The sequence below is a fragment of the Doryrhamphus excisus genome, chromosome 9 (genome assembly GCF_030265055.1).
Source record: "Doryrhamphus excisus isolate RoL2022-K1 chromosome 9, RoL_Dexc_1.0, whole genome shotgun sequence".
NCBI lineage: Eukaryota > Metazoa > Chordata > Actinopteri > Syngnathiformes > Syngnathidae > Doryrhamphus > Doryrhamphus excisus.
Window position 1 is genome coordinate 13,512,433 of NC_080474.1, and position 18,283 is coordinate 13,530,715.

Here is an 18,283-nt window from a genome sequence, read left to right on the forward strand (position 1 = left end):
GCGCTAACCACTCGACCGCCGTGCCGCCCCAATTTGGAGATATTAATACAAATATATTTATATAATTTGTCCTTTCCTGTATCTTCCTGTATGGAATTTGTATATTTCACACATAGTGCCATAGTGTTTAATCACGATTAATTATACAGTAAACCTCGGATATATCGGATTCAATTGTTCCCACTGGTTTTGTCCGATATAAGCGAAATCCGTTATATGCGTATACCGGAAAATGTCCGTTTTACGCATATATGGGATTTATATCCGCTATATGCGTAAATCGGATTTTATCCGTTATAAAAAGGCACTTCCTTGACCATGTTTCCAATGTACCTGGACGCGCAGGCAACGCTGCAAACGCTGCAAATGACGTCGTATAGCGGCCTGTCACGATATATGCAATGAATTTTTATTGGAAATGCATTACAGAAAAATCGGTTCTTTTTTATCTGTCCGTTGTGAGCGAATTTCCGATATATCCGAGTCCGATATATCCGAGGTTTACTGTATAATTCTGATTAATTTGATTAACATGTTTAATCATTAGACTGCCATAATTGTGTGAATTCTGAAAGCATTCACGCATATGTTATTGTAGTCGGTCATTTTCATCTAGTTATTCCTCTTCTTCCTACTTTTTCTTATTCCGCCACCTTTTTTTGTCCGCTACTCCATGTCTTAACCACTTCAATTTAAAAAAAATCCAACACCAATATGTTCAGCTTACTCGGGACAACTTTGCTACTTATTCAGACTTTCCAAAATATTCCCACACTTAGTGTAATTTTACCATTAGAAATTATTTAATGCACTATAGTGGATCCCCACACATTTGTGATTCACAATATATATATATATATATTTTTAAACTCTCTGAAAATAGGCTGCTTTGTTCCATGGAAAACACATCTCATGCATCCTAAGTCGGTACAAGGTTGGGAGATTTCACACTTCGTTCTGCGGTCCGTAAACATGACCATGAACATTATTATACTTTTAGTTTGCACTGCATTTTACTGACAACAGCTCTTGCATTAAATGTCATTGTATCAGCAGGTGTGCCTAATGTGGGCATAAAACAAGTACACAATACTTCACATTGTATTACAAGAAATGTCATTCTTTTATTCCATTGTCATACGTATCATAATACAGATATTGGTCTCACTTTCCAATGAAGGTACACAAAAATACAACAGTTACTAACTCCTGAGGCACTAATGACTGAGGCACATACATTTACAGTAGTTACAGAGGAACTAATGAGTAGTGGTGAGGGTTAGGTAGGTTGGTTCTTCATTAACTACTGTAATTTTGTGTACATTACAATAAAGTGTTACCCAAATATTTTATAGAAATCTTTCACAAAAGGCCAGTATTTCATAAAGTAGAAAGTATAAAGCTAAAAAAAACAAAAAAAAGCAGCTTGACATAATAGCATTACTAGAAGTAAAATCAATGTATCATGTAGCCAAAATAGAGTATAAATAATTGCAACAAGAGAGCAGCTGAATAACTGCAACAGAAGTCAAATAAATACAGATATGACTTATTTTAGCGCATTATCTACAGTGATAACATGGAAATTGGTCTGAGTTAAAAATAAAAACAAACTCCCCTTATGCTCCTCTATACTTTTATTGGCTAACCCATCTCTTGATTAGATAGAGCCTCTCGCAAATGACCATTAAGTGGCACCATACTGGGCTATATCTGGAAGAAGTGGTGAAAGCTATCATTTGGCTGCCTCCACTTAGTGCTACAAAAACACCCAATGACCTCATTTTGGGGAAATTAAAGGGCTGCTAACAGAAGGAAGGGGGTGCTAGGTTGCATGTGGCGAGCATCCACCCACATATTTAGAGAAGCAGCTAGTAACCGTAGCCCTGGTGATAGCCGTCCTGATAGCCATGTTCGTATCCGTGTTGGTGGTAACCGTAGCCGCCGTATTCGTCCTCGGGGCAACGCATGCCCAGCGACTGCTGGATGGCCATTTCCTGCCGGCGCAACTGCATCGAGTCCACCAAGTCGTAGATGATCGCCATTGACCACATGGGCGAGGGGTACCAGGACTTGACGTTACCGTCCTTACCCACTAACAGCATGGAGAAGTATTCTGGGCTGATCTGGAAGTAGTTCCTCATGTCCTTGACGAGGGTTGCTGACAGGCCTTCGCGTTCCACCGTGGCGCTCCCTGGATGGAGTATAAACGTAGAAGTTAGGCAATCTTATTCCAAACAGTTCGGTTAATGACACATTTCATAGAATGGAAACGGTTTATGGAGGTTATATGACGTGAATCTGAAATGCTGCATGGATTTGGAACCTGTGGAACAACAAAGCCCTGTACAAAAATGCTGGGAATTTGGAAGCATTTTCATGAGGAAACGCTGCTTTGGAATCAGAATGTTAGCCTTTCTTAGAAGAAATCTGCATGACTCATAAATCATAAAAGATACATTTCACAGTTTAGAAGAGTAAACACCTGCGTGTGCAACATCATCGCTCCATCATGTGGACCATACACCTCAATACCTGGACCAGGACCTTAAATAAGGTAAACTGGATAGTAAAGCGATGGAGTCTCGAGGTTTCTTGGTAGTTTTTGGATTATTCATTAATTTTCTACTGCTTATCCTCATGAGGGTTGCATGAGGTGCTGGAGCCTATCCCAGCTGTCTTTGGGCGAGAGGCGGGGTACACCCTGGACTGGTGGCCAGCCAATCACAGGGCACATATAGACAAACAACCATTCACACTCACATTCATACCTATGGACAATTTGGAGTCGCCAATTAACCTAGCATGTTTTTGGAACGTGGGAGGAAACTGGAGTACCCGGATAAAACCCACACATGCATGTAGAGAACATGCTAACACTCCCCGGGTGGAATTGAACTCTGGTGTCCTAGCTCTGAGGCCTGCGTGCTAACCACTTGTCCACCGTGCAGCCAGTTTTGTTATTATTCCAGTCAAATAGGAACATGCTACTTGTCAGAGATGGTGCTTACCATTAAAAGGATAAAGTTCCAACACTCCTCCCATGTCCAGCAGCTCCGTCCCAACCAACTTCAGAATGGAGATGTGCCTTAAACCTACAAAAATACAACATGCATTACAAGAACGCCCAGATCTTAAAAGACCAACATTCTGTCTCTCAGTCCTCATTCGCTAAGCTAATCCGCGATGACCTCACTGTGCCTGTTTGTTATTGGAGCCATCCTAAGCTGAGCAGGCGGTTACTAGGTAAGATGAGAAGGCAATAGTCCGAGGACTCTAGGCCAAAGAGTTTTTTTTTCCATCTGGTACAAGAAAATCATGTTTTTGTCTTGTTGAGAACTGCTGGATAACAAGCCAAACAAACCTTGATTCTTCTCTTGTGGCTCTCAAATGAATTTGGTTCCTTGAAAGTAGCAGTCAATTAAACTCTTAAAAACCGGTACGGAATGTCAGCCCTTGGTAAAAGTTAATTTTAACCAATGCTCACCCAGGTTGCAGGCCTGGCTGCTGAGGCCATAGAGCTGCTGCTGATAGGCCCACTCCTCATCACTGGGAGTAGAGATGATGAAGAGACGGCGACGCCATCGGAACCTGTGATTGCAACACATTTATGGGCCTGACTGGGCAGTGAATTTTGAGTACACTGGACTTTTCCACAATGACTGGTATCCTAAATTATAGCCTTAAAATATACCTGTTTAAATTACTGTAGAAATCTGTGGGATATAAAATTTACTGTAAATTGTGGACATGTTCATAATCGAGAACCGGAAAATGTTCTTGAAAGAGGAAACTAATGGGACCACCCAAACAGGCAATACAGAAACGTAATCTAGTATCTGCTCTGAGGCAAATCCTTACCTCGAGAGGAAGTTCTCCAATGATCTGGGCTTGTCTTCTTTCTTGCAAACAACGCCGTCTCGCTTCTGCTGTTCCATTTCTCGGATGCGTGAGGAGAACGTGTCGATGTAATTGAACACGGCTTTCATGGCGATGGGAACCTCGTAGGATTGCTGGCAGAAGAAGACCATCACTGATCACTTGGGTTGATTTGAACTTGTCAAAAGCCACAGAATAAAACGGTGAACATATGGACTTAACGGACACAACTGAAGGAAAAAAAATAACTTTCAGTCACGTTTTAGACTATTTTTCCTGTAATTGTGGTGTGGTCCGTCACATATTTTGCATTCTTGGACTTCTGGGAAGCAGCACCTGGAATGCTGAGCTACAGTATCTGGATTACAAGAAAAAGCATCCAAGCCACATCCAACACTCATTTCTCAGGGCTATGATGAATCCGCTGCACACCCAACTCCCGCCCACGTTCCTCACAAGTCCACAGACGTTCCTGTCTCTGTATCTGGCGGCTGTCACAGAGCCGGTGAACACTAGCCTCTTTGATGGATCTGTCCAAAAACAACCCCGTGATTTTTCTTGGCATGTGTGCACAGTCGCACACATGCACAAGCAGCCATCGGGCAAATGTTATGTTGTGTGAATTAAAACAGTGTTTGCGTCAAGGCGAGTACAAGGATAGTACAGCTTTAGTGAAAGCGGACGGGGGACATGGTGGACGGATGTGGCAATACTTTAAGTATTAGAACACCAACGTGAGGACAGTTCATTGAGTTAGGTTATCACACAAGGGGACAGTTTTAGCATCCTTGCGTGCATTTGAACCACAGGAACTTCATTCATTCATTTTCTACCGCTTTTCCTCACGAGGGTCGCGGGGGGTGCTGGAGCCTATCCCAGCTGTCTTCGGGCGAGAGGCGGGGTACACCCTGGACTGGTCGCCAGCCAATCACAGGGCACATATAGACAAACCATTCACACTCACATTCATACCTATGGACAATTTGGAGTCACCAATTAACATGTTTTTGGAATGTGGGAGGAAACCAGAGTACCCGGAGAAAACCCACGCATGCACGGGGAGAACATGCAAACTCCACACAGAGATGGCTGAGGGTGGAATTGAACTCTGGTCTCTTAGCTGTGAGGTCTGCGCGCTAACCACTCGACCGCGAGGAACTTTCCATGGAAATTTGGTGCGTTTGTACTAAGGATCGACCGATACATCGGGCCGATATTTGCGTTTTTTCCTTGTATCGGTATTGGCCGATATGCGCGTGGGTTCGCCGATGTATTTTTCCACCGCATGATTTACAGTCAGGCATCCGCCGGGGCAGCTAGCTTTGTGTTGCCCCGGTGGGACAACAAGAAAGCCCAAAAACATCACATACCAACGCAACAGACGAATAAAAGCACTCTCACTAGTTGAGCAGAACAAGAACGAACAACTATGCAACTTTAAATGCGTGTCGTGTTATGTGTGTGTGCGCTCTCTCTGAGCACACACACACACACACACACACACACACAGAAGGAATTGGAACAGCCGTGTCTGCTTATGAGAGGTCTTTATCATTCACGACACCAACTTTAATGACGAGAGAAATGTTTTATATATCGTACTAAATTGTGTCAGTGTGATGTGTGTGGGGGGGTGCGCGTCACGCTGCGGAGGAGCAGTCATCACATTGATGCTAGATAAATTTAAACTACGACAGAAATGTATTCCTTTTAAAGTTGATAATGCTGTTTAAATGTGTGTTTAAGAAAGCTGAATCCTACTGTGTTCAGTGTTTACATTTCAATAAATATTTGTTTAAACATGAGACCTGTAATGTTTATCATGGTCATTTTTTCATGTAAATTGAGGGATCAAAAGCAGGATCGGCCACAAATATCGGCCATCGGCTGAGGGTGATGGAAAAAAATCGGCATCGGCCCCCAAAAAACCATATCGGTCGATCCCTAGTTTGTACCACAGGAACTATTGTCCAAATTCAGTATGGGGTAATGTATCTAGTCCTTAAATAGTGCATATGGTAGTCTTGATATACTTGGATGATTTCATACATCATCACTGTGAGGATGCTATAATCCAGACCATCCAACCAACAGAGGAAGTCTGTCATTTATGGCCAGAAAAAAATCGTCAAAAAAAAATCTGTCCAGAGTTAGTATTACGGTTTATATGCTACCTATTGCATTTGCTTGCCCTTGATAGCTAATGTGCTGTTCTTCGGCTTTTTCATTGGGACACTGTGGAGTATTGTTTGTAGTCAGGTGGATGTGAGGAGTTGGTTCTGGTTGGTTGCTGGTTCTAAATAGTGTAAACCCAATGTAAGGTCTTGAAATACATTGCAAGCTATGAAATGTATACAAAAACACTTAGTGTGACTGGAAAGTCTTCTATGTTTGGGTACTGCTCCAAAAAACCCTCTCTTTTTTTTCTTCAAGAATCAGTTCATCTTAGTCCAATCTAGGTGAACCTGGGAGTTGTTCATACAGAATACTAACATGTAGTGTCCAACATCTTACCTTGATCCTCATGTCGGTGTCAGTGAGAACCATGTGGAAGTCATCATGGATCATGCTGAACTCTTTCCTCAACTCTGTGATCAGATCCTGGTTCACCAAATCCTCCTGACGCAATCCCTTCATAGGCTTGTCGTTCTCTACATGGGCGGAAGAAAGGAGGGGAGAAACTGAGTGTTTCCAGGACTGGACGGGAATTTAATATTCGATGGACACAAGGTGAGTCAATCAAGGACACACTCGCTAAAGAGCTGCTTTTACTCGATAACTTCTTGGTGTACTGATGAGATGCCGTAGCTGTAGCAAATTTGCATTTATAGAGACTAAAACAGTTAATCATAAGATTAATAATCAGATTGTGGTGCTGATTAGCTTTGTTTTACTACAATAGTGCAGTTAAGAGTACCCTAGTCACTTTACCATCTGCCCTAAAGTTATGTGTCCAACTACATCACGTAATTGGTAGCTGTTTGTATTTTTCTACAGTATTACTAAAATAACTCACCTTAAGACCACCTACTTTACTTAAAATATACATCTGTACACCGACACAACAATGCGTGTACTGACAAACCAAAGCTTCAACAGTGAGGTCACCTTCAACCAGGGAGGAGCCCGACTAAAAGAGTCGGTTGTTTGTACACACAAGTGTTTTTCTAGTGGGGGGAAAAAAAGCAATGCGGTTGCACAGTGACATCACTTTCCAGCTTTTTTCCCCCCAAAAATTCCATGTGGATGAAAACTTGTCTTGCGGTGCAACATGCAGACTATAAAGTTTTAAAAAGCTATAAGCTTTCAGACCACATTCAAAAGTGACACAGAGCATCTTCTTAAAACTGTAGCTGAGTGTAGCTTCACAACGTTTAGGTTGCCGGTATACTATGTGGTATAATGGTAAAGTTGGAGAGTTTAGAGCAGGGGTCTCAAACATGCGGCCTGCGGGACACTAGTTTGAGGCCCCCGCCTTGATATGAAAGTTTAATGTTAGTGCGGCCCGCGCAAGTTTGATATGGATGCTGTATGGTATCATGTACCCAGAAAAAAATATTACGTTTGATTAATGTTCATGTTAAAGGTTAAATAACTGTTAATAGTTATCCTCCCTATGCGTGTGGAAGTGGTAAGTTTTTGGCTATTTAAGTTTAAAGGAAATAACTTGGAGGCTACCATTTAGGTCGCTAGCTCTCTAGTTTGCGAGTTAGCATGTGTCTCAAGACCCTGCAGTTGCGCAATATGTTGTAAATAAAAAGAGTGTAAATGTGACTATAGTCGTGTTTTGTCATGTCTACAGGGCTCTAATAATGCTTTGTTAATTTTTGTCTACCCACCAACTATATGTGGTTTCTTAAGTTTTATTATTTGCCGTTTTATTATTATTATTATATTTATTTATTTATTACTGATTGATTGATTTTCTTTATTCTTGATTTGTTTATTTATTTTTCATCTTATTTTGTGTAGAAAAATAAAAAGTAAGATATTCAGAACAATGGAATGTTTTATCAGAGCTTTTCTTGTAGAAAATTGGAACCAAAGCAAAGTTTTTAAAAAATGTTTGTTTATAATAAATGCGTTTTTTTTTTTTGAAAACCTGATGCGGCCCAGCCTCACCCAGACCCTAGCTCCAGTGGGCCCCAAGTAGATTGAGTTTGAGACCCTTGGTTTAGAGTGTAGTGTAGTCTTTGCAAAGCTACAATCTCCACCCACATACGGTCACTTCAAGTTTGGAAAACATCCATAGCGTGGGTGTATGACTCAGCAACTGCAAGCACCCAGGGGATGTTGCCAAAGCAGTGGGGGAGAAGGACTTGATCTCATGCACATGTTTAGACGGACAGCAGTGTAACGTTCGAGCCTCTTTACCCAACTGGTAGTGGTCTATTTTCATGGTGGAGTTGACCAGCGAGCCAAAGATGGTGATGATGGAGACTTTCCTGATGGCCATCTCACATACCGATTCCAAGTACTCGTCCCTCTGCTGGACATACATCTTGTTCTCCTCCATGGGTGATGTAATCAGCTGTGGGGGAGAATATGTGGGGTCAATATGTAGAGGTCACACTCATACGCAGTACGCTGCCAAGTGAGTGTTTACATTAACCTGCAAGTGGAGGAGCGGCCATATTTTTCCCAGCTTCTACCCGTGTGATAAGAATCTATGGTGGCTGCAAAACAGAGACGCGCAGTCTAGCTAGCATACAGCTGCACATGGGTGATAGCGCTGCGTGAAGTGAACCACTGCAGAGCCTCGCAAAGAACTCAGTGACTCACTATCAAAGTCTCACATTAAACAAAAATGCAGTGGTTACTGTTTGTTGAAGAAGAATTTCTAATCTCTTAAAGCTTCAATCTTGGAGGGAACATGTTTACGCAATAGTTTTGTAGAAAAAATATACAAAAGCACTAGCTTCCATACTTAAGTGAACTATTTTCCAGTCTTGTCGTGAAGCACACCCTACAAACCAACATAAGGTAATGTACATCTAGCTTGTCATTCATCCATTCATTCATTTTCTACCGCTTTTTCCTCACGAGAGTCGCAGGGGGTGCTGGAGCCTATCCCAGCTGTCTTTGGGCGAGAGGCGGGGTACACCCTGGACTGGTCGCCAGCCAATCACAGGGCACATATAGACAAACAACCATTCACACTCACATTCATACCTATGAATTAACCTAGCATGTTTTTGGAATGTGGGGGGAAACCGGAGTACCCGGAGAAAACCCACGCATGCACGGGGAGAACATGCAAACTCCACACAGAGATGGCCGAGGGTGGAATTGAACCCTGGTCTCCTAGCTGTGAGGTCTGCGCGCTAACCACTCGCCCGCCGTGCCGCCCTAGCTTGTCATGTTGTCATAAATAATTTTAAGATGCTTTGTGATCTTTGCATTGTGATCATCAAGGAACATGAGTTTCTAGTTATTGTAACACCATCTGTCCTATACTTTAGTACTGTATCAGGATTTATTACCAATATAAGTACAAATATATTATAATCCTGACTATCCCATTCTGTCTTGACACCTCTGCACCTCTTATGTGGAAGGATGGGATCCATATTTGCACGAAAAATAAAATTAAAAAAAGAAAAAAAAACGTAAAACTATATTAAGAAAGCAGGAAGTGAACAAATGTACTGATTGTAAAAGTACCAGATGGAGGTGTAGGATTTAATAAGCTTTGCTTCTTCCTACTCCTTTTGGACATGTGGAACTGTGAACTGATTATGTGATGCACTCAATTGTAATCTGATGCATGTTCAAATGAAATAAAACCATTACCATATTATTCTAACTGGGTGTATTATCTGTCATAGATTATGGATTGTATTGGGATGTTGTTAGGATTCGAATCGCCTGAATTCTTTGTAGGGTAATGCGGTTACTTAGATCCAGATGTTAGGAATACCCTAACATCTGTTAGGAAAACTCCCTCCCAAACCGTGGGGTTCACCTCATCACGGATGCATGACGGACATGAACAAACGTATGTACTCTTACCAGCAGTCTTCTACGGTTCTCAAAGTAGTCCAGGAAGGAGGCCAGAGATCCCTTGGGAGGAGGTGTCGGCTTCTTCGTGGGCTTCGGGTAGTCGTCCTTTTCTGGGTACTTTGACAGCTTCTTTCCATTTTTCTTGCCGCCATTCTTACCCTCTTTGCCCATCTTACCGCCTCGCCTCTCTGCCTTTTTGGCAGCCTTCTCATTCTTGTTTTTCTTTTTGTCATGCTTGGCCTTCACCTTCTTGGTGGGAATGATATCCGGGAAGCCCTCGTTCTCTTCAGGATAAGTGACTGTCGGCTTGCCAGCCTCGTACTCATTTGTTAGCACCTGTATGGATGTAGAAACAACTGAGTCAGTCAACCCTTAAGTTCGGGAAACCCTAACCAAAATCCCTTTGAGTCTGGAGAATCTGCTCACCTTCTCGCCTTCATTTTTCCTCTTTATTGGTTTGATCTTGGAGGGTTTTCGTGTGACGGGAACCAGCTTGTTAATACGTGGATCCTTCTGGTCTTTGTTTGTGTGGTTGTCACCAGATGGTGTGGTTTTGGCCGGGTAGCGCTCCCTCTCTCTTGGGTTGTAGTAATAGGAATCAGCGGTGGTTCTTGGTGGTGGGGGTACCACTATGGCCATGGTATGGGGTCTGGTTGGTGTCAGTGTGGTTGTGGTGGTTCGTTTGGTGGTGGTGGTTCTTCTTGTGGTTGTTGTGGCTTTGGTTGTTGTAGTTGTAGTGGTTGTTGGTCGAGTTGTCGTTGTTGTTTGTCGAGTTGTGGTCGTTGTCGGTCGAGTTGTCGTTGTTGTTTGTCGAGTTGTGGTTGTTGTTGGTCGAGTCGTAGTAGTTGTTGTTGTTGCTGTTGTTGTAGATGTGGTTGTTGTGGGCTTTCTCATGAATTTCTTTGCTGGTTTTCTTTCAGTTGGTGTATCCACTGTCCACACACACACAATCAAATGCTTAAAAATCAGGTTCCAGTCCATGATTCATTCATCGGGTTCATACCCACCAGTAAGCGTGCCCTCTTCTACTTGACCCTCCACGCCTGCTCCTTTACATTTCTGGACAAAACCTTTCTGACGAAGCTTCTCCAGCCTCCTCATGGGCGCCTGGTCGATCACCTCATACATGGCCTCCAGCCTCACAGGGTATGGATACCGCTCCTCCACCTGCAGCGTCTTCTTCAGCAGAACCATCCCAAATTTACCTGCAGAATGAATGATATGATTAATGCATGATGCAAAGACACCAAGGACTTGAACCAGTCCCAGCTGAACCCTGAACTACTTGCTTGTTGATAAAAGAACAAGGACCATCACCAGTCACCCTGACTGGTACTCGATAGCAGTCTTGAATGATTTCAAGTTCCAATTATAATTTACAGTCCTTGATAAATAGAAGTATAAGTAGAAGCTAGCATACATGTTTTTTTTTTAAAACATCCGAGAGACTAACATCGATTATATTTGAGTATACATATCTATTTTGTTTATTGTGGTTAATTGGTTTGTGAGATGAAATTTTGTGAAGTAGGATTTCTTATATATGAATCAAAGCCCTGTTACCGGCCGGGGTACACCCTGGACTGGTCGCCAGCCAATCACAGGGCACATATAGACAAACAACCATTCACACTCACATTCATACATTCATTCCCTGTGGATCTTCCCTTCCTTTCTGGGTGGCCCAACGTGAACCTGACTGGCAGACAGATCCCTTAAAGCAGGGGTCTCAAACTCAATTTACTTGGGGGCCACTGGAGCTCGGGTCTGGGTGAGACTGGGCCGCATCAGGTTTTCAAAAAAAAACAAAAACGCATTAATTAAAAACATTTTTTTTTTTTAAACTTTGCTTTGGTTCCAATTTTCTACAATAAACAAATCAAAAATAAAGAAAATCAATCAATCAGTAATAAATAAATATAATAATAATAAAACGGCAAATAATAAAAACTTAAGAAACCATATATAGTTGGTGGGTAGACAAATAATTTTTTTCAGATTAAAATTAACAAAGCATTATTAGAGCCCTGTAGACATGACAAAACACGACTATAGTCACATTTATACTCTTTTTATTTACAACATATTGCGCAACTGCAGGGTCTTGAGACACATGCTAACTCGCAAACTAGAGAGCTAGCGACCTAAACGGTAGCCTTCAAGTTATTTCCTTTAAACTTAAATAGCCAAAAACTTACCACTTCCACACGGATAGGGAGGATAACTATTAACAGTTAGTTAACCTTTAACATGAACATTAATCAAACGTAATAATTTTTTTCTGGGTACATGATACCATACAGCATCCATATCAAACTTGCGCGGGCCGCACTAACATTAAACTTTCATATCAAGGCGGGGGCCTCAAACTAGTGTCCTGCGGGACACATTTGGCCCGCGGGCCGCGTGTTTGAGACCCCTGCCTTGTTTGGACTTCTCACCTACTGGAGCCTTCGATTTAGTAAAACTAACGTACACATTTTCATAAAAGTCTGGCAAAATGTTGCCTTCAATGACCCTAATTTCCATCTTCTATACCACTCACTAGGGTTGCAGGGGTATGCTGGAGCCTATCCCTTCTGACGTCAGTCAATCGCAGGGCACACCTCAGGGCACATATAGACGATCATTCATACTCATGCATCTGTATGGATATTTTGGAGTTGTCAATTAACCTAACATGTATGTTTTTGGAAAATGTGCGAAACCCATGCAAACTTCACACAGAGATACCCAATGGAGATTCAAACCCAGATCTCCTTACTGTGGGGCCAACATGGTGCCCTGATGTACAGGATGACTAAACTAAAAAAATATATCTTTAGAAAATTTGAAAAGCATTTTTGTAAACACAAATATATAATTTTCTATTAACCTTAAGAGTTACCTTTCTCCAGCTTCAGGAAGCTCATGAGTCTCGGGATGAGGGTGACGTCCAACTGTTCCTCCATCACTTTACCCTCGGTGGTAATCCGTCGCACCTTCCCGCCCATCTCACCCTCCTGGTGGAACATGACGATCTGCTGGACGTGCCTCTCAGCCAGCTCGCAGTACACGTCGGCTTTCAGTAGCGACATCATCAAGCGGTAGTAGCCATCGGACTCGTGCGGCGCCGAGATCACCAAAACTCGGTTCTTCCCCGCGAAACTGGCCAGCAGGTTGGGCGAACCTGCGCCGGTGGGCATTCTTGTCACCCTGGCCCTCGCCCCGCCGGGGGTGCCTTCGTCCTGTAGCATCGCGACACTTCCCACCCCCGCGCCTCTTCTCCGCATCCGAGATGTGGCCTCATCTGCTTGAACGCCATCCGCCTTCTTGAAGCTGTGCACCGAGATGGCAGAGGCGAAGCCGGGGCGCGCGCGCTCAAAATGGCGCCCCCTTGTTGTTGCACCCGGCCTCGGTCGCCCGTTTAGCTGCGCCCGAATGCGACGGGTGTATTTATCCGCCTCGCCTGTCCATGTCAGGAGGCACATTAACGCCAAGGTGAGAATGGAAACCCGACACATAGTTCTAAGATGAGGTTAAGTCATTTGAAGCCAAATCGATTAACTCCAAATGAAGATAAACATTGACAGAGTGTGTACAAAAAAAGCTTCTTTTACGGAGTTAGTCGAAGTGGCGACAACCCAAAAAACGAATCTCAAGTTAAGAGAATCCGGAGGCGTTTGCTGTTATTCGTCATTTTGAAACAAACTAAACTAACTAAACTTGATGTGGATGAAAACAACCGTCCACGTCACATCTCACGATAAGTCAAAACTCCACTTCTTTACGTTTTATAATTCCAACTTAGTGCGAATATCCTCCAGATGCAAAATAGAAATGGAAGGAATTCTCTCCTCCGTGTTCCAATCCCTTCCCGTCGGTCTCCTCCTTGGACAGCCTCCTCCAGAAATGTCCACATGAACCTCCTCACTCCTCAGCAGGCTCTCTCCACTCTGGAGCTCCGCTGACACCACGCCTCTTGAACAAAAGCATTCAGTAAAATAGTCATGACAGCAGTAATAATAATAATAACATGAAAAAGTGGATGTACTGTATATTTCCCTCCTCCCCTTAGGTGCAGTGACCACACTCGGTATCAAGTTCTTTTTTTTTTCAAAGCAGCAGAAAAACGCATTTTTTCACCCTCTACTTATGATTATGTTCCAATTACATCGGGGTCACATTGAATTCAAAAGCTATAATGTGTTTTTATGTGATTTAAATGTTGATATAACATTTTTAATGTCTCAGAAACTATGGCTTGATTTTCTGTTAATTTGTTCTCATATATTTGAGTTTTTTTTGGTAAAAATTCCTTTCATCCATCAATTTTCTATGCCGCTTATCCTCACTAGGGTCACAGGGGTATGCTGGAGCCTATCCCAGCTGATTTAGGGCAAGAGGCGGGGGGCATGCAAACACAGAGATGCCCAAGCGGAGAGTCAAACCCAGGTCTTCCCAATCTACTGACTGTGTGGCCTACATGCTAACCACTCATCCACCATGCAGACCTGGTCAAAATTATACAACTTAATTTACATAAATTTACATATACAAAAATTAAAATAATACAAAAAATATTAAAAAAATTACATACATAAAAATATATATAAAATATATATATTAATAATATATTTTTTTATTTTATCAATTTACAACAACATTTTTATTATTCTTCATTGACAAAAAAATAGCATTTTCTGAAAAATATTCATCTTTTAATTAAAAACTTTTTTTCTGAAGAATGAAAGCCTTTTTTGTATGACGTTTCTAAAATCTATAACTCTGTAGTGTTTATTTTTATTTTATTTTTTACTATAATATTCAGTGCAGTTCTGTCTCCACAACCACAATAATAACACAGAGACACGCTGACACCCGTCTAGCAGACATGGCAGTCCTTCTGTTGCTTCCTGGATGGTAAAAACTTCCGCTGACGCATTTTGGATGGCGGAAGAGCATCCTGTGGAGCTCTCCTGATGTTGACACATAAGAACAGCTGCACCACTGAGGAAGACTCCCCTATATGGGATTTTTTAGTGTGTGTGTGACTCAACAAAAAAGACAAGGAGGATAGTCATTTTTTCCATGATGGTGGACATTTTTGTATAGGACTGTTAGCGTTTTTAATTTCTGGGTCTGTTTGTATGCAGGATTATGATAAAACCGGTGTGGCGAGGGCAAAGGAGGAACCTTTTTTTGGTGAGCATTGAGAAATTTTTTCCATCTATGTCACAAAACCTTGTTTAGGCAACATCCTGACCCCCCAGTGAGTTTTTCTGTTGATGTAGTGCAACCGTCCATCTGAGGGGTGCCTTCATAAACACAGTGACCCCTCCTGATCTTGCCCTTTGACCTTTGAACTGGCTGCCCGCCCACTGACATGCGAGTTTAGAGGTGGAGTTGATAGCATGACTTGACATCACACAGTCCATGTATTTTCATTTGATGGATGATAGTTGACTCCTGTAACCTCAAGCCTTCGATACCTGTATAGCATTCTTGCTTTGACACGTGGCAAAAAAAAACCTTTGAAAGTTAGAAGATTATGTATTTTTTTTAGATTTCATAATAAATCAGGTGTAAAAAAAAGTATTGATTTGTAAAACAATAGGGTTCTTGCTTTGACATATAGGGTACCATAATTTCTTCACTGTTTCATCAATGATGCTAATAGCAATAGTTTTATTTTTTCCAAAATGCTTAAGATAGTTGCATTTAGGAACACATTTTTACACTCGCACAATTCAACATGTCTGAAACTGAGTTGGAATAAGCAATTTTTTAATCCTACTCTTTTTCCATGTCTGAATGACTCATAGCTGTTCACCTCCTGTGTTCTTGTGTAGTATTGAGAATATATTTCAGTCCATACAAATTATGAATATAGGTGATAACGTGATACTTAACTTGGCTGTTCCCAAAGACACAATGTGGCAGAGAGATCAACCACCACCACTTTCCTGTTCGAGTTATTACATTTCTTGAACTCAGTAGCGTATCTCACCCCAATAACCCCAAAATGGTGGAGCCAAACAAAGTTGCAAGTGCCAGCATTTTGATAAAGAAGGTGAGAAAAACAATTGAATTGAATAAATAACTCATGATGTTGATCTCACCGCCACATCATGCCTCTGGGAAATGTTATCTTTTTCATTCATCATTTGTGTTCTGTGTTAACATATTTGATCGTCAATCGCTGATGACATCATAAGCGGGCGACAAAGCTGACTCCTGGGTCCAGTTGCCATTTTATTGGATGCTAACAAGAACGTTGTGTATAAAAATACATTAAGAGCGAACGACTCGCTGTATTATATCAGTAACGTCTGGTTGAAAAGTTGCTTTTTGCCATTGGTATGTACTGATTTGATCTACCTCCACCTTTGTTGTATGCCTATCTCTCAGAAATCAATACTGTCTTATATAGGACGGGCCGGTTCTAAGCTTCTAGGCACATATTGAGGGGCAGTCAGAATTAGTTAAGGTGCTTTATGCATACTAGGATTGGCCAATAATTTTTTATATACCGTCATGGTATACTTATTTTTTTCAGATTAAAATTAACAAAGCATTATTAGAGCCCTGTAGACATGACAAAAAACGACTATAGTCACATGTATACTCTTTTTATTTACAACATATTGCACAACTGCAGGGTCTCGAGACACATGCTAACTCGCAAACTCGAGAGCTAGCGACCTAATCGGTAGCCTTCAAGTTATTTCCTTTAAACTTAAATAGCCAAAAACGTACCACTTCCACACGGATAGGGAGGATAACTATTAACAGTTATTTAACCTTTAACATGAACATTAATTAAACTTAATAATTTTTTCTGGGGGTTAGTCTGGTGGTTAGTGCGCAGACCTCACAGCTAGGAGACCAGGGTTCAATTCCCACCCTCGGCCATCTCTGTGTGGAGTTTGCATGTTCTCCCCGTGCATGCGTGGGTTTTCTCCGGGTACTCCGGTTTCCTCCCACATTCCAAAAACATGCTAGGTTAATTGGCCACTCCAAATTGTCCATAGGTATGAATGTGAGTGTGAATGGTTGTTTGTCTTTATGTGCCCTGTGATTGGCTGGCGACCAGTCCAGGGTGTACCCCGCCTCTCGCCCGAAGACAGCTGGGATAGGCTCCAGCACCCCCCGCGACCCTCGTGAGGAAAAGCGGTAGAAAATGAATGAATGAATGAATTTTTTCTGGGTACATGATACCATACAGCATCCATATCAAACTTGCCGCACTAACATTAAACTTTCATATCAAGGCGGGGGCCTCAAACTCGTGTCCTGCGGGCCACATTTGGCCCGTGGGCCGCGTGTTTGAGACCCCTGCTGTAGATTATTCCAATGATAAGAAACTGACTTACAGGCTATGTGTTTGATGGCGCTACTGTGCAGGTGTACCTAATGTTGTGGCCAGTCAATGCAGTAGTCAATATGCAGACTAGCAAAAATTTCAAGCAGGACTGAATGCACACAAAAAAATGCACATTTGCCCCACTCTATGCATGCAAAAAAAGAAAAAAAAAGAAGGCTTTGAGTTTTATTCCCCTGTACGATTGAGTTTGACACCCCTGCTTTTATATTACACTAACCTTAATATGGAGGTTAGTAAGTCAGGGACTGAATGAGTCCATGTACTGTGAAGTTGTCCAAAGCGATGATACACTGTGTGTGTGTGTGTGTTGGGTGGGTGTGGCACTTAATCCCTTACCAAAGTGTTTAGCTAAGACCCAAGACCCGGTCTGCACTTCAGCTGTGTGCACGTGTTGAGCAAACAGTACAAAATGAATAGCCACTGCAGGCAGAGTGAAGGAATGATTTGGAGAGACAAAAACACAAAAAACTGTCAACTGTTGGGTTCTAACAGTAAGAAAATGAGATTTGTTCTTTATGAAGACTATGGAGTCTTAATGTAATGAGAAAAAAACATGCTTTTAAAGATCTTCACCAGAACAAATTTGATTTAAAAATGCTGATATATTACTCCAGTCCTCTAGGTGGTGGTGAAACATAATCAAACAATTAGCAGAGATGAGATCCTAAGGCCCCCGGACGCCTTGTTTGCGCCTAAAAATTCTGTCCATGACAATTACTTTAACTGGAGACAGGTTCGACTTACTGTTGGCAATGGGAACCGATTTCTAGCCATCAATTCCGTACTCCCAAAGGTACTCCCGATAGGACGCAGTGAGGGACACGGTCCAGTACCTTTTCCGAGTCACAAAGCACATGTAGACCGGTTGGACAAACTCCCACGTACCCTACAGCACCGTCACAAGGGTGTAGAGCTGGTCCAGTCTTAATTATGAATTATAGATTTTTTCATTTCTATCTGAGTGGTTAGTGCGCAGGTCACACAGGGTTCAATTCCCCCCTCTGGCATCTCTGTGTGGAGTTTGCATGTTCTCCC

At 42.1% G+C, this 18,283-nt stretch overlaps 1 protein-coding gene across 1 annotated transcript in view; it reads right to left on the reverse strand.

Moving 5' to 3' along the window:
* Window positions 1-1,093: 1,093 nt before the first annotated feature.
* The window catches only part of ccdc80 (coiled-coil domain containing 80), a 92,017-nt gene continuing 74,827 nt past the window's right edge, over window positions 1,094-18,283 (reverse strand). The window contains exons 3-12 of the mRNA XM_058082896.1: window positions 12,770-13,842; window positions 10,890-11,087; window positions 10,309-10,814; window positions 9,892-10,218; window positions 8,254-8,410; window positions 6,394-6,530; window positions 3,862-4,013; window positions 3,488-3,591; window positions 3,012-3,095; window positions 1,094-2,194 (exon numbers count right to left, since the gene is read on the reverse strand). Of these exons, the coding sequence (XP_057938879.1) occupies window positions 1,872-2,194; window positions 3,012-3,095; window positions 3,488-3,591; window positions 3,862-4,013; window positions 6,394-6,530; window positions 8,254-8,410; window positions 9,892-10,218; window positions 10,309-10,814; window positions 10,890-11,087; window positions 12,770-13,385 (2,604 nt within the window). The 5' untranslated portion in view covers window positions 13,386-13,842 and the 3' untranslated portion in view covers window positions 1,094-1,871. The remainder of the gene's footprint in view (window positions 2,195-3,011; window positions 3,096-3,487; window positions 3,592-3,861; window positions 4,014-6,393; window positions 6,531-8,253; window positions 8,411-9,891; window positions 10,219-10,308; window positions 10,815-10,889; window positions 11,088-12,769; window positions 13,843-18,283) is intronic.